At 38.3% G+C, this 11,653-nt stretch overlaps 4 protein-coding genes across 4 annotated transcripts in view; 1 reads left to right on the top strand and 3 right to left on the bottom strand.

The window, feature by feature from the left end:
- Positions 1–4,339, top strand: part of LOC104711735 (phospholipase D beta 2-like) — a 6,674-nt gene extending 2,335 nt beyond the window's left edge. Inside the window, exons 3-11 of the mRNA XM_010428469.2 lie at positions 867–983; positions 1,059–1,253; positions 1,497–1,745; positions 2,130–2,198; positions 2,298–2,445; positions 2,775–2,923; positions 3,332–3,508; positions 3,590–3,787; positions 3,872–4,339. Of these exons, the coding sequence (XP_010426771.1) occupies positions 867–983; positions 1,059–1,253; positions 1,497–1,745; positions 2,130–2,198; positions 2,298–2,445; positions 2,775–2,923; positions 3,332–3,508; positions 3,590–3,787; positions 3,872–4,165 (1,596 nt within the window). The 3' untranslated portion in view covers positions 4,166–4,339. The remainder of the gene's footprint in view (positions 1–866; positions 984–1,058; positions 1,254–1,496; positions 1,746–2,129; positions 2,199–2,297; positions 2,446–2,774; positions 2,924–3,331; positions 3,509–3,589; positions 3,788–3,871) is intronic.
- On the bottom strand, positions 4,462–5,147 carry LOC104711743. The gene is made up of 2 exons (XM_010428483.1): positions 4,778–5,147; positions 4,462–4,683 (listed from the first exon to the last, which is right to left on the bottom strand). The coding sequence occupies exons 1-2, from the start codon at positions 4,959–4,961 to the stop codon at positions 4,481–4,483; spliced, it is 387 nt and encodes a 128-aa protein (XP_010426785.1). The 5' UTR covers positions 4,962–5,147; the 3' UTR covers positions 4,462–4,480.
- LOC104746742 lies at positions 4,987–6,149 on the bottom strand. Its single transcript, XM_019229490.1, has 5 exons — positions 5,882–6,149; positions 5,595–5,780; positions 5,350–5,495; positions 5,144–5,239; positions 4,987–5,088 (listed from the first exon to the last, which is right to left on the bottom strand). The coding sequence occupies exons 1-5, from the start codon at positions 6,147–6,149 to the stop codon at positions 4,987–4,989; spliced, it is 798 nt and encodes a 265-aa protein (XP_019085035.1).
- Positions 9,826–11,646, bottom strand: LOC104711725 (ataxin-10-like). The gene is made up of 2 exons (XM_010428458.2): positions 11,008–11,646; positions 9,826–10,918 (listed from the first exon to the last, which is right to left on the bottom strand). The coding sequence occupies exons 1-2, from the start codon at positions 11,609–11,611 to the stop codon at positions 10,065–10,067; spliced, it is 1,458 nt and encodes a 485-aa protein (XP_010426760.1). The 5' UTR covers positions 11,612–11,646; the 3' UTR covers positions 9,826–10,064.

The following is an 11,653-nucleotide window of genomic DNA, read 5'->3' as shown; positions in this document are numbered from 1 at the left end:
GGTGCAAGAATTGAAGGGACTTACTCTATTCGGGACAGCAATGGAAAGCCTAGTAAACCAGGGGCAACTCTATCATTATCGATTCAATATACTTCAATGGATAACCTCAGTTTTTATCACAGCGGAGTTGGTGCAGGTCCTTATTACCAGGGGGTTCCTGGAACTTATTTTCCTCTTAGGGAAGGTGGTAGTGTGACTTTGTACCAAGATGCACATGTACCTGATGGGATTCTCCCGAGAATAAAACTCGGCAATGGAATGTATTACGAACATGGCAAGTGTTGGCATGATATGTTTCATGCCATTTGTCAAGCTAGACGTTTGATTTATATTACAGGCTGGTCAGTGTGGCATAATGTCAGGCTTGTTCGGGATAAAGAAGATCCTGCTTCAGAATGTACACTGGGTGAGCTCCTACGATCAAAGTCCCGAGAAGGTGTGAGAGTCCTGCTTTTGGTTTGGGACGACCCAACTTCACAAAACATCTTGGGATACATGACAGTAAGTTATTAGAAACCTCAAGTCCGTTCTTCTTTATTGGTTGTGAAGTGCAATATGTTAGTTTCGCTATAGGGTAGGAACCAGAACATCTTTAGAGACTCAAGAAGTCAACAGCTTTGGCTTCTTGAGTCTTATTGAGGTTCATTCCGTTTATGGTTAGCCTACTTTTCCTTGTAAACCAGAATTCTTTTTGATGGGTTTAATCTTCAGTTTTATTCGAGTAAGTATGAGAAATGCCTGCTTTATGCAGAAATATATAAGTCAATAGAGATATATGTATCTTAGATGACATGGTTTAGTGTATGTGTATCTATGGTGATTCATGTATGTTTTAGGTATTGACACAATTTGTTCACTTTGAACAGGATGGGGTGATGGGAACCCATGACGAGGAGACACGCCGTTTTTTCAAGGACTCGTCAGTTCAAGTCTTGCTATGCCCTCGAAATGCTGGAAAGCGACATAGTTGGGTCAAACAGAGGGTACGTATAACATGAATTTTTGGTCTTTTTTTTTGGTTGAGGTATCCGACTTCTATTTATATTTTAGTTTATCAGGAAGTTGGAACCATCTATACACACCACCAAAAAACCTTGATAGTAGATGCTGATGCTGGAGGTAACAGAAGGAAAATCGTAGCTTTTGTGGGCGGACTTGATCTATGTGATGGCCGATATGATACCCCACAACATCCGTTGTTTAGGACGCTGCAAACAGATCATAAAGGTGACTATCACAACCCCACTTTCACGGTATGTCTGCTTGCCTTTCTAAATATTCTTTGTGTAACTTTGGTGTCAAATACTTAAGTAATTGTTAGCAAGATATATCCTTTGGCAGTGGAGAAAGCAAAAATGCTTTTAACTTTCTTAAATGGTACTACAGTTATTTCTGTCTTCTCAAATTCTTGGTGATTACCTAAGTAATCCTTAGTTGTTAGTTTCTTTTGTTCTGAATGGGAAAACCTTGACTTGGCGTACTAAAATGTAATTAAGGGTGATGTGTCGGGTTGTCCAAGAGAACCTTGGCATGACTTGCACAGTAAGATTGATGGCCCAGCTGCGTATGATGTGCTGACCAATTTTGAGGAGAGGTGGCTGAAGGCTGCGAAGCCTCACAGAATCAATAAATTGAAGACATCGTATGATGATGCATTACTAAGGATCGACAGGATTCCAGATATATTAGGAGTTTTTGATGCTCCTAATGTTAGTGCAAACGACCCCGAGGCTTGGCATGTTCAGGTAAGCACTTTGGAACTCTTATTTTATAAAAGTGACAGATTGCGTTTACTATAACAGCAAGATGTAGATTCAATGACACTCTTGATCCCTGCATTGGGGCTGGAGATATAAAATTTGATGACGTTCTTATATGGTCAGAAACCAACCCTTTTAGTTTGAATATCAGCATCTCGTAGGTCGTAACAGTTAGCCTGGCCATGATATAATAAATGGGTGTTTTGAGTCTTTTGACCATTGTATCAAAGTTTTGTTCTGCCTAATTCACAAAGTCCATGAAAGATGCCCATCTTTAAGTTGACAATTCATATCTTATACTTTGGTCCACAAAATATTGTCCCAATTGTATTTGTTTCTAAGCTAATGGTTGTCTGGTTTATGTTTTAGATTTTCCGTTCAATCAATTCAAACTCTGTGAAAGGTTTCCCAAAGGATCCAAAATATGCTACAAGCAAGGTGAGTTGAAATATCAAAGAAAAATTGTGCTTTCATTATAATTTGGTGGACGCTTATTTGACTGGGAAATTGATGGATAAAGGGATTTTGTTTGGATAGAATTTGGTGTGCGGTAAGAATGTGCTCATTGACATGAGCATACACACTGCATATGTAAAGGCCATTCGTGCAGCTCAACACTTCATCTACATCGAGAACCAGTATTTCATTGGATCCTCCTACGACTGGAATGCTCACAAGGACATAGGTTTGTTTATGTCTTGCTTTTCCAAATGAGCTTATGATTAGAGAGACAAAATTCGGATAATTTTTTCAAATTCACGTGTGTTGATCATTGTTTAGATACAAGAAAGAAGAAAACTTAGTTTGTGTAACAGTTGAGAATTAGTGGTACAGTATCTGATAAATGATAACCGGGGTTCCAACTTGATTTTGACATTTCAGTGTCTTTTTAGAAAAAAATTATTGAGTTGAGTATTGTTGGGAGCATTGATTCTCAACTTGTGACAATGGTCTTGATAACTTTGGTCATCTCTTTAAGGTTGTTTGTTGAGCTCATTGTTGTTTTTCATGTAGGTGCCAACAACCTGATTCCTATGGAAATTGCCTTGAAGATTGCTGATAAGATCAGATCAAAGGAACGGTTTGCTGCATATATTGTCATTCCGATGTGGCCAGAAGGAGTTCCAACCGGCGCCGCTACACAAAGAATTCTATATTGGCAGGTAATTCTAGTGAATATATATATGTCTTTGCAAATCGTTAACCTTCTCTCTCTCTCTCTCTCTCTTAGTCCATGTGACAATATTGATGTCATGATTTTTTCCTTGCATCTTTCGTTAAACTGGTCAAATGATCATCTAAAGTAGAAATTAGTTTGTTCTAATGTTGATTGTGCATGTTCTTAAATTTGCATGTAGTTGGGTGGTTAGCGTCTGAGTCTCTTTCAGGCACAACTTGTTATAATAAAAGAGAATGGATCCAAGAATCAGACATGTGTAACTTTTGTAGATCCAGTTTGATGTTTTGTAAAAATCATATTGGTCCTTCCATTACTAGGCGTTTAGGTGTTTACACAGTTTCTAGGTGCTGAAAGATTTTGAAACTGAATGTCAAAGTTACTTTCCTTGTAGCACAAGACGATGCAAATGATGTATGGAACTATCAACAATGCTTTAGTAGAGGCTGGCCTCGAAGATGAATTCTCCCCACAAGACTATCTGAATTTCTTCTGTCTTGGAAATAGAGAAATGGTGAACGAAAATAACGAATCGGGCACAGGAAGCTCAAGCAACGAGAGCACTGCTCAGGTAACCAAACCAACTGCTTGATTTGCTACTGCTGTTTCTGTCGTCGTTGAATGATGAGTTGTATTTGAAACGGTGTTATAGGCACAATGTCGAAAGAGCAGAAGATTTATGATATATGTTCATTCAAAGGGGATGGTTGTTGATGATGAGTATGTGATAATTGGATCTGCAAACATAAACCAAAGATCAATGGAAGGGACAAGAGACACAGAGATTGCTATGGGAGCTTACCAGCCTCAACATACATGGGCACGGCGACAGTCTGGTCCACGGGGTCAGGTAATCGCACGCAAAGATAATCCAAACATGCATGGTTTCATAGTCCGAGTCATTTCAAGAACATATTCGACATCAATTTTGCAGATATTCGGATATAGAATGTCGCTTTGGGCAGAGCACATGGCAACGTCAGATGATTGCTTTTTTGAGCCGGAGAGTCTAGTGTGTGTAAGCAAGGTGAGAACAATGGCGGAGGAGAACTGGAAACAGTTTAGGAGTGAGCAAGTCTCGGAGATGAGAGGACATCTGATGAAATATCCGGTAGAAGTTGATCGGAAAGGCAAAGTCCGGCCACTTCCAGGGAGTGCGGAGTTCCCCGATGTCGGAGGAAACATTGTTGGATCCTTTCTTGCCATACAGGAGAATCTCACAATATGATCACAAAGCAGAGTTGCATTTATCTATGAATTGAAGATTGTTAAATTATTTTGGGCGTAAGAAGAGCTTAATGTGTAACTATAACTGATTAGGCACTGTACATAAACTATGATAGTATCTTTGTTAATTAATTGCTGATCATAGCAACGAGAGAAGAAATTGTTAAAAAGAGGAAGATCACTACTATGGTGCTGTTTCTTTCTTCCCCCTTCATTATACAGTGTTGTTTGTTAATATTGAGAGCGGTAGAATCCCTAAAAAGTTCAGCAACAGAACTGCAAGGTTATATCAACAACACTGTGAGGGTGGAGGGGACTAACACACACCTCCTGCCGTCAGAAGAGAGCTTTCCCAGAGGAAGGCGTCTTCTTCAGGAGAAGAATAGGAAAACGGCCGGAAAAGGTTGTATCCACTCAAAGGAGGAGGGAAGCTTCTCGTATCGCATATGCCCAAAATATTAGCAGGGGGTGGATTCTTAGAGATCCACTGAGACATGAGCAACATAATGTCTGAGGTACCTGTTTCAGAAGAAACTAAAAGACTTGAGAGACTGTGTATTCATCATCCATTTACAGTAGGAGTTAAGACATAAAAGGATGAGAAGATACTAACCGTGGGGGGCGTGACAAAGATTGATTCCAGTGGAAGAGAGCGCTTCAAGGATGTAAGGAGGGACGTCTGTTAGTATGCCAACGGTGTTGATGGTGTGATGACCACAGTAGCCATGTAGCTCCAAAAACCGTTTAATGCACGGACCGACCCGGCAAGCATCGAAGCTCGTGGGAACCGGAAACATATTTATGTCCCAAAAGACCAATGTGTCAGCCACAGCCTCGTCCCGGGTAGGCTTCTACACAAGTGAGAAAGGAAAAGTTTTGGTAAGAGGTTTTGACACGTACGGGGTCAGATTTAGGCAAACAAAACTAAACAATTTTAGAGAAATCTCAAAGTTAACAGATATATATTAATAAAACTTGCCATTGGTCGCCACCAGACAATGGGGGAAGGTTTCCCATCCTCGTCCTCGAATTTACTCATGGGTTCATTGTCCCCAATTGTCAAGTGTCCATTCCTCTGAGGTTGAAAAACAAATGCACATCCAGTGGAAAAACATATGGGGTCAGATTTAGGAAAACAAAACCAAGAAGAGTTAAAAAAAGGGTTCGGCTAGGATGCTTGATTACCGTAAGTACATGTTCTGGGGAAGAGAGATGACTGGTGAAAGAATCAAAGCCTTGACCAGGGGGATGATCATAGCATAATATGCAAAACCAGCTGGCAGATTCATCTGTTTCAGGAAACGTATCCTCATGCTTAAGTGACCCTGACACTGCGGGAAAATAAAAAGTAGCTGCTAGTTCGGATTTGCCGCTGGTAATATTAACAACAACACAGTGAGAGAGCTAGGACCAAAATGAAACACACAGACCTGCCAGAATTAAGTTAATCCAGCTGATGGCGTCTTCTTGAGCAGAAGAATACGGAAACGGCCTGAAAAGGTTGAATCCACTCTGAGGTGTGGCGAAGGCTCTTGGATAGCATATGCCCAAAATATTAGCTGGGGGTGGATTATCTTCCATGCACTCAAACATAAGGGACATGATGTCTGAAGTACCTGCAGATTCATAAGAACGAAACTAATTAAAGACTTGAAAATCATCTCTATTCATTAGGAGAAGGTATATGAGGATGCATGAGAAGATACTACTAACTAACCGTAGGGGGCGTAATGAAGAATGATTCCAGTGGAAGAGAGAGCTCGAAGGATGTCATCATGGACGTCTGTTATCATGCCAACGACGTAGATGGTGACAGGACCAGAGTAGTCATAATTCTTTAGCAACCGTTGAATGCACTGACGGACCCGTCGTGGATCAAAGCCAGGGGGAACCGGAAAACTCTTGATGTCCCAAAAGACAAATGTTCTATTCACAGAAACCTCCGGAGTAGCCTTCTTCATCACCGGCGTCGTAGCCCTCGTCATCATTCAAGAGTTTTTTTTTTTTAAAACCTAAAAAAAATTGAAACTGTAAGAATTACGGGAATCAAACATCAGATACACGGCAGTGTTTGATTGACACGCACGGTTAATTTGTAGGGTTCGAAGCAAATACTAGTGTTATGTTATGTATGACCTGCGAGATAGATACGCAGACGCAGAGTTGGTCGAAATCTCGAAATATAACTGGCCTTACAATTTGTAATACAAATTCTTAGCTTAGCTTATTCTGAACCAATTCTTTGATAGAGATATTAAGAAAGATATGAATGCTTAGCTTAGCTCTCTCTTAACCCTAATTCTCTCTTAGAGATTATGGTTAATGGGCCTTCTCATTAATCAATAAAGACCATTATATATGCCTTAATACAACTTAATCAAAACCCTAATAAAGTTGGGTTTTGAAATTTAGCCATTAACAAGATTTTGACATAGTGTCAAAATTTATATCAATATGAGATTTTGACATGTGTAAAAATTAATATTTAATAGGAAGGATTTGAGATTACAATAAAAAACAAAATATTTTGTTTTAAACAATATTAATATTATGAAAAAATAATTATCAAAAACTTATCTGAGATTTTGACATGTGTAAAAGTTAATATTTAATAGGAAGGATTTAAGATTACAATAAAAAAACAAAATATTTTGTTTTAAACAATATTAATAATGTAAAAAGATAATTATCAAAAAATTATAAAATTTTTTAAGTTTTTTTAATAATTATAAGGAGGTTATATATATATATATATATATATTTCATAAATTTTAAATTATAATATTATTTACTTTCTAATTTTAAGTTATTAATTCTACAAAAAAATAGAAATGGGATTAAGGAAAATATAAAGTTAATTATTAATTCTAAATTTTGTAAATACTCACTTCTATATAAACAATTAAACATAGATCATCTCATATTTTCCATCTAACAAAATAATTTACTCAAAAATATTACTTTCAACTTTGTTTTATTGGTAAAACTTTTTTAATGTAAAGGTAAGATAAATATGTTGACCCAAAAAAAGATTAATATATGTGTCTCTTTTTCTTATACTGTATTTTAAAATTTAATATAGTATTTTTAGATGGTTTTATTTAATTTATCTTTTCACTTTTGAATTATTAGGGATTCATATATTATTGTGCTTATAATTTTCTATATTTATGTCAACTTAATTTTCTTTTAATTTCTCAACCTTGATTGGTTGGTCATATACCCTTTTTGTGCAAACATAATTGTTACCATTCATTCAATCCCAAAGGGAGATAATGAGTAGAAGCTCATCAACCTAATAGTTAGACAAAATAGGCTAATCAAACACAATCTTACAACAAACATAGATAGATAGATTAAAAAAAATATAAATTGTTGTTAATAGATCCATAGGATTTCGGAGATTGTTAATACACCCTGGTTTGCGAAGCGTGCTTGAGCTGGAGTAGTTTCAGTATGGATGATTTTTCGTGAACTGATTGTCGGAAATGTGCGAGTAAGGACAAAACACAAGAAAATATCATATGGTGATTTGTAGGGTCTGTAAACAAGTATTTAAAGCTTCTCGGACGTAACAAACCGGCCGTCAGATATGGGTGAGCCAAGAATATACGTGGGGCCCACTAAGAAATATGGCCCGGGGACCACTAAGGAAGGTGGGCCCGTGGACATAGGGCTCACTAAGCAATGTGGCAGTCGGGGCATTCTAGAGACAAAAGCTACATTATGGTGTGTCAAAGACACTTCCCCGAATACATTAGAAAATTTAACATTAGTTACTATTAAAAGATTTTGTGACGTTAAAAAATGGTCTTTAGTATCATTGGTGGTCCAAGCAAGCTATTTTGAGATAGCTAAAAAATGTGAATATGTTCTCTTCACACATGAGGAGGACAGAGCTGAGGTTCTCTCTATGGTGGAGGAGGTTGGACGCAAGGTTATCTCCCCAAGGGAGGAAGGTGGAGCCAAGTTTTTCATCATGATGGAGGAGGATGGACGCAAGGTTCTCTCCATAAGGGAGGAGGACGGAGCCAAGGTTCTCTCCATAGTTGGTTATACACTATTTTTATTCGAAATGTTTTAATAATTAAAAAAATTATGCAAAAATAAAAGTAAAAAAAAAATATAATAGTTGGTTTAATGTGTTCATACAGACATTTTCTAGGTGGTGGTAAAAATATATTTGTAACATACATTATATAGGTGTAAAAAAGTATGTTTTTAATGGTAACATACATAAAAGATTTGTAAATAGATATAGATCAGTATATTATAATAAAAATAAAAATTATAAATAACGTACAACAAATTTTAATATATTTTTGTTAAATTTAATTTTATTTACAAAACTTTAAACCCGCACAACGGGCGGATCCTTATCTAGTAGAAAATACAAAATACTTTAATGTAGAATGGAAAATATGAAAACCAAATGCACAAACTAAAGCACCAAAACCAATTAATTAAAACGTCCTAACCATACTCTAATCTACCTAACCATGATCACGTATCATTGTATGTATCGGTCTTGTGCACCAATCCTATTACATTTTCTACTCCTTTCCCAGAAGGGGTCTCTATAGACTTATTAGAGCATCTCCAAATGGGATCCAACTATATTTATAATTGAAAAAATGCAAATTTTAAAAGTTAGACACTTATGAATGTCTATTATTTTTTTACATAGTCCAATGGTAGAACACCTAGTTGAGGATTTAAAATTTCAAAAAACTTGTGTAATAAGTAAAAAGAAAAATACTTGCACACACTCTAAACAAAACTTATGAAGGTTTTCACTCTAGCACCAATAAAAGAACAAACAAAGAAGAGCGAAGTACCATAGCGAAGAACAGGCCCGGTCCAACCTTAAACATCAAGAGACCAATATGGATTTTTGCCTTAAACTTATCCAACCTTATATATGCATAATCTACCAAGCCAAACGATTTGATCAAAGGACAAGAAGGTCGACACCAGTGCGTTCTTGGACTGAAACGGTCAACCAACAAAAGAAAACCAAAAGTTAAAGACTGGATCAAATCAAGACATGAACAACTGTTGTAAAAAAATTCAAAATATCTTTGGCACCTTCACCAAGTAACTGAGTAAGACAAGAGGAAGCGAAGTCCCTTTAGGCACGGGACTGATAAGACCGTGAAAATCATTGACAAACTGCACATTTGAAACCATGTTTCTAATCAGAAATCAAACATAAAAAGGTAGAAACAATGAAGCCAATTCCAAATCTTAAAAAAAAAAAAAAAAAAAAAAANAAAAAAAAAAGACGTTGTGTTCCTTCAGCCACATGAATATATGTCCTGCCCGCAACCTCCAACTAGTAGATGCATTAAGAAAAACGAGGATTAGATAATCTAAGAATGTAGTATGCGCCTCTAGTGAAGGGCTGCTCCTGGAGCTTCTTGTATCCTTTGCTCCGGACCATCTTACCAATGTAGTATGTGCCTTTGCTGAAGGGCTGCTCCTGGAGCTTCCTGCGGTTCTAGTTTTCTAAACCCAAGCTCTCGAGAAAATTTTGGGTGTTTACACCGTGAACATTGCAGACTACATGATTAAGGGTATTCTTGAGTCGCAGCAGATAACCTGATTACGGAGTAAGATCATTTGTAAAAGTTCTGATTCACATCATAATGGCTGGTCATAGGCCCAAAAAGTGTCTTGATTTTAAATCCAGTCATTAGATAAACATACATAGATACCAGTACATACAACATCGTGTCCTGGTGGCTGTAAAGAAGTTTACCTTGCATAGGGGAATTAGCTTTCTCCCCTTTGTAGTAAATAAGATTTATTGAAATGGAAATGAATTACAAACCACATAATCCTAATTCTAACTAGAATAAAAGAAATCATATTACATCAGCCAAGGCATTGAAGCTTCTTCAGGTGTCATTGACAAGCTTTGGTCTGGATGTTTTAGGATCAATTTCAACTCTGAGACCAATTTCACGGAGTTGAGGCACATCCGCAGATCCTTGAATCTCCAACTCGGCGACCACTTGCTGGTTCTCTGGGTTCCCTTCCAGCAGATTTCTCACACACCACAATCCCCACTCTCTCAAGAAAGGGTTGTCATCATCTGTCACGCACTGCTGCAACATTAAAAAGAGCCCATCTCTCTCCCTGATCTCATCTTGTACCTCTTTCCTTCTGTAGGCGCAGTTCCCAATCACAGACACTATATCTCTCCTGAATCCTCTGTACGGACAGGGGCTTACTGAAGAAGAAGAAGAACTAGGACTCTGCTTTAGAGCCCTCTTTATTGTTGTTGGAGGATCAAGTTTGCGAAGCAGATCAAGAAGGAGATCAATCAGTCCAGAGGACAAGAGCAATTCAACATTATCAACTGAATCCTTGTTGTCCTTGTTGAGCTCTTCAAGGCTTCCTCCAGCGCAAGCATCCCTTATTATTACCAGAGAGTAACCCATTACGTCTACTATAGTTGAACCCGTAGGAAGCTCGGATCTTTCACTTGAAGCAAAATCAAAAACGTCAACAGATCTCTTGAATAATCCAAGAATGGAAGAAGTTGTATCCTTAGGGACTGACACTTTTCCTATCCTCTCATTTGCAATATCAGACACCATCCTCAGAAGAAAGGGTTGCTCTGATGTAAACCTGGTCTCATCTTCGGCATCCTTGTTGTATAACTTGGAGAAGAGCTGTGGGAAACAATGGTCTTCAACACAGATTCTCGAAACCAGTAACTTGAGCCAATAATCATCCACAGACCCAACTACAAACAAACAATTACAAAAAAGATTTGGTTTTTAAGATCCTCAACTAAAACTAGGCCTCTCAAATCATAAATAAACATATCATTACCGGAAGATGAAGTCCGTATAGTTTCAGCAACGATGGTAAGGCCATCACTGGTGCAAAGCTGAGAAGCAAGATCAGAGCATCCATCAAAGCAAGTATACAAAATCATACAGAGAGGATCAGAGGTCTCACGCCTCCTAATCTTAGCGATTGAACAGAACCTCTCCGGGAAAAAGCGAAGCCACACATCTCTCTGACGTTTCTCCTCTCCGAACAATACAACGTTGGCTAGAACCTGCAACCCGAATCGAACAGTCTCGAAATCCTCCTCCTCGGTGGGTTTGGTTCTCTCGGCAAGCAAGCCGGAGAGGATAGCAGAACCGCCGTGGTCGACGAAAGAGTTTTGATTCGAAGCCTCGCCGGCGCAGAGGTTGCGGAGGACCTTGAGAGAGAGATTGAGATAGTGGTGGCGGGAAGGAAGAAGCTGAAGAAGACGTAGGATACAGGGGAGGACAGCCTTGGAAGCGAGATCGGAGCGGCCTGAATCGGTCTTGGAAGACTCTAGAAGATACTTCAAGCAATCTTCTAGAGAGTATGATAAATCCGAAGCAATGAGCAGCGGCTGAAGCACCTCTTCCGGTACACAAGCTTCCGCCATTGATGACATCCCCCAAAGAGAGAAGAAGCTTTTAGGGCTTTCATTGTGTAA

The sequence above is a fragment of the Camelina sativa genome, chromosome 2 (genome assembly GCF_000633955.1).
Source record: "Camelina sativa cultivar DH55 chromosome 2, Cs, whole genome shotgun sequence".
Lineage (NCBI taxonomy): Eukaryota > Viridiplantae > Streptophyta > Magnoliopsida > Brassicales > Brassicaceae > Camelina > Camelina sativa.
This window is presented reverse-complemented; position numbering and strand designations above follow the sequence as displayed.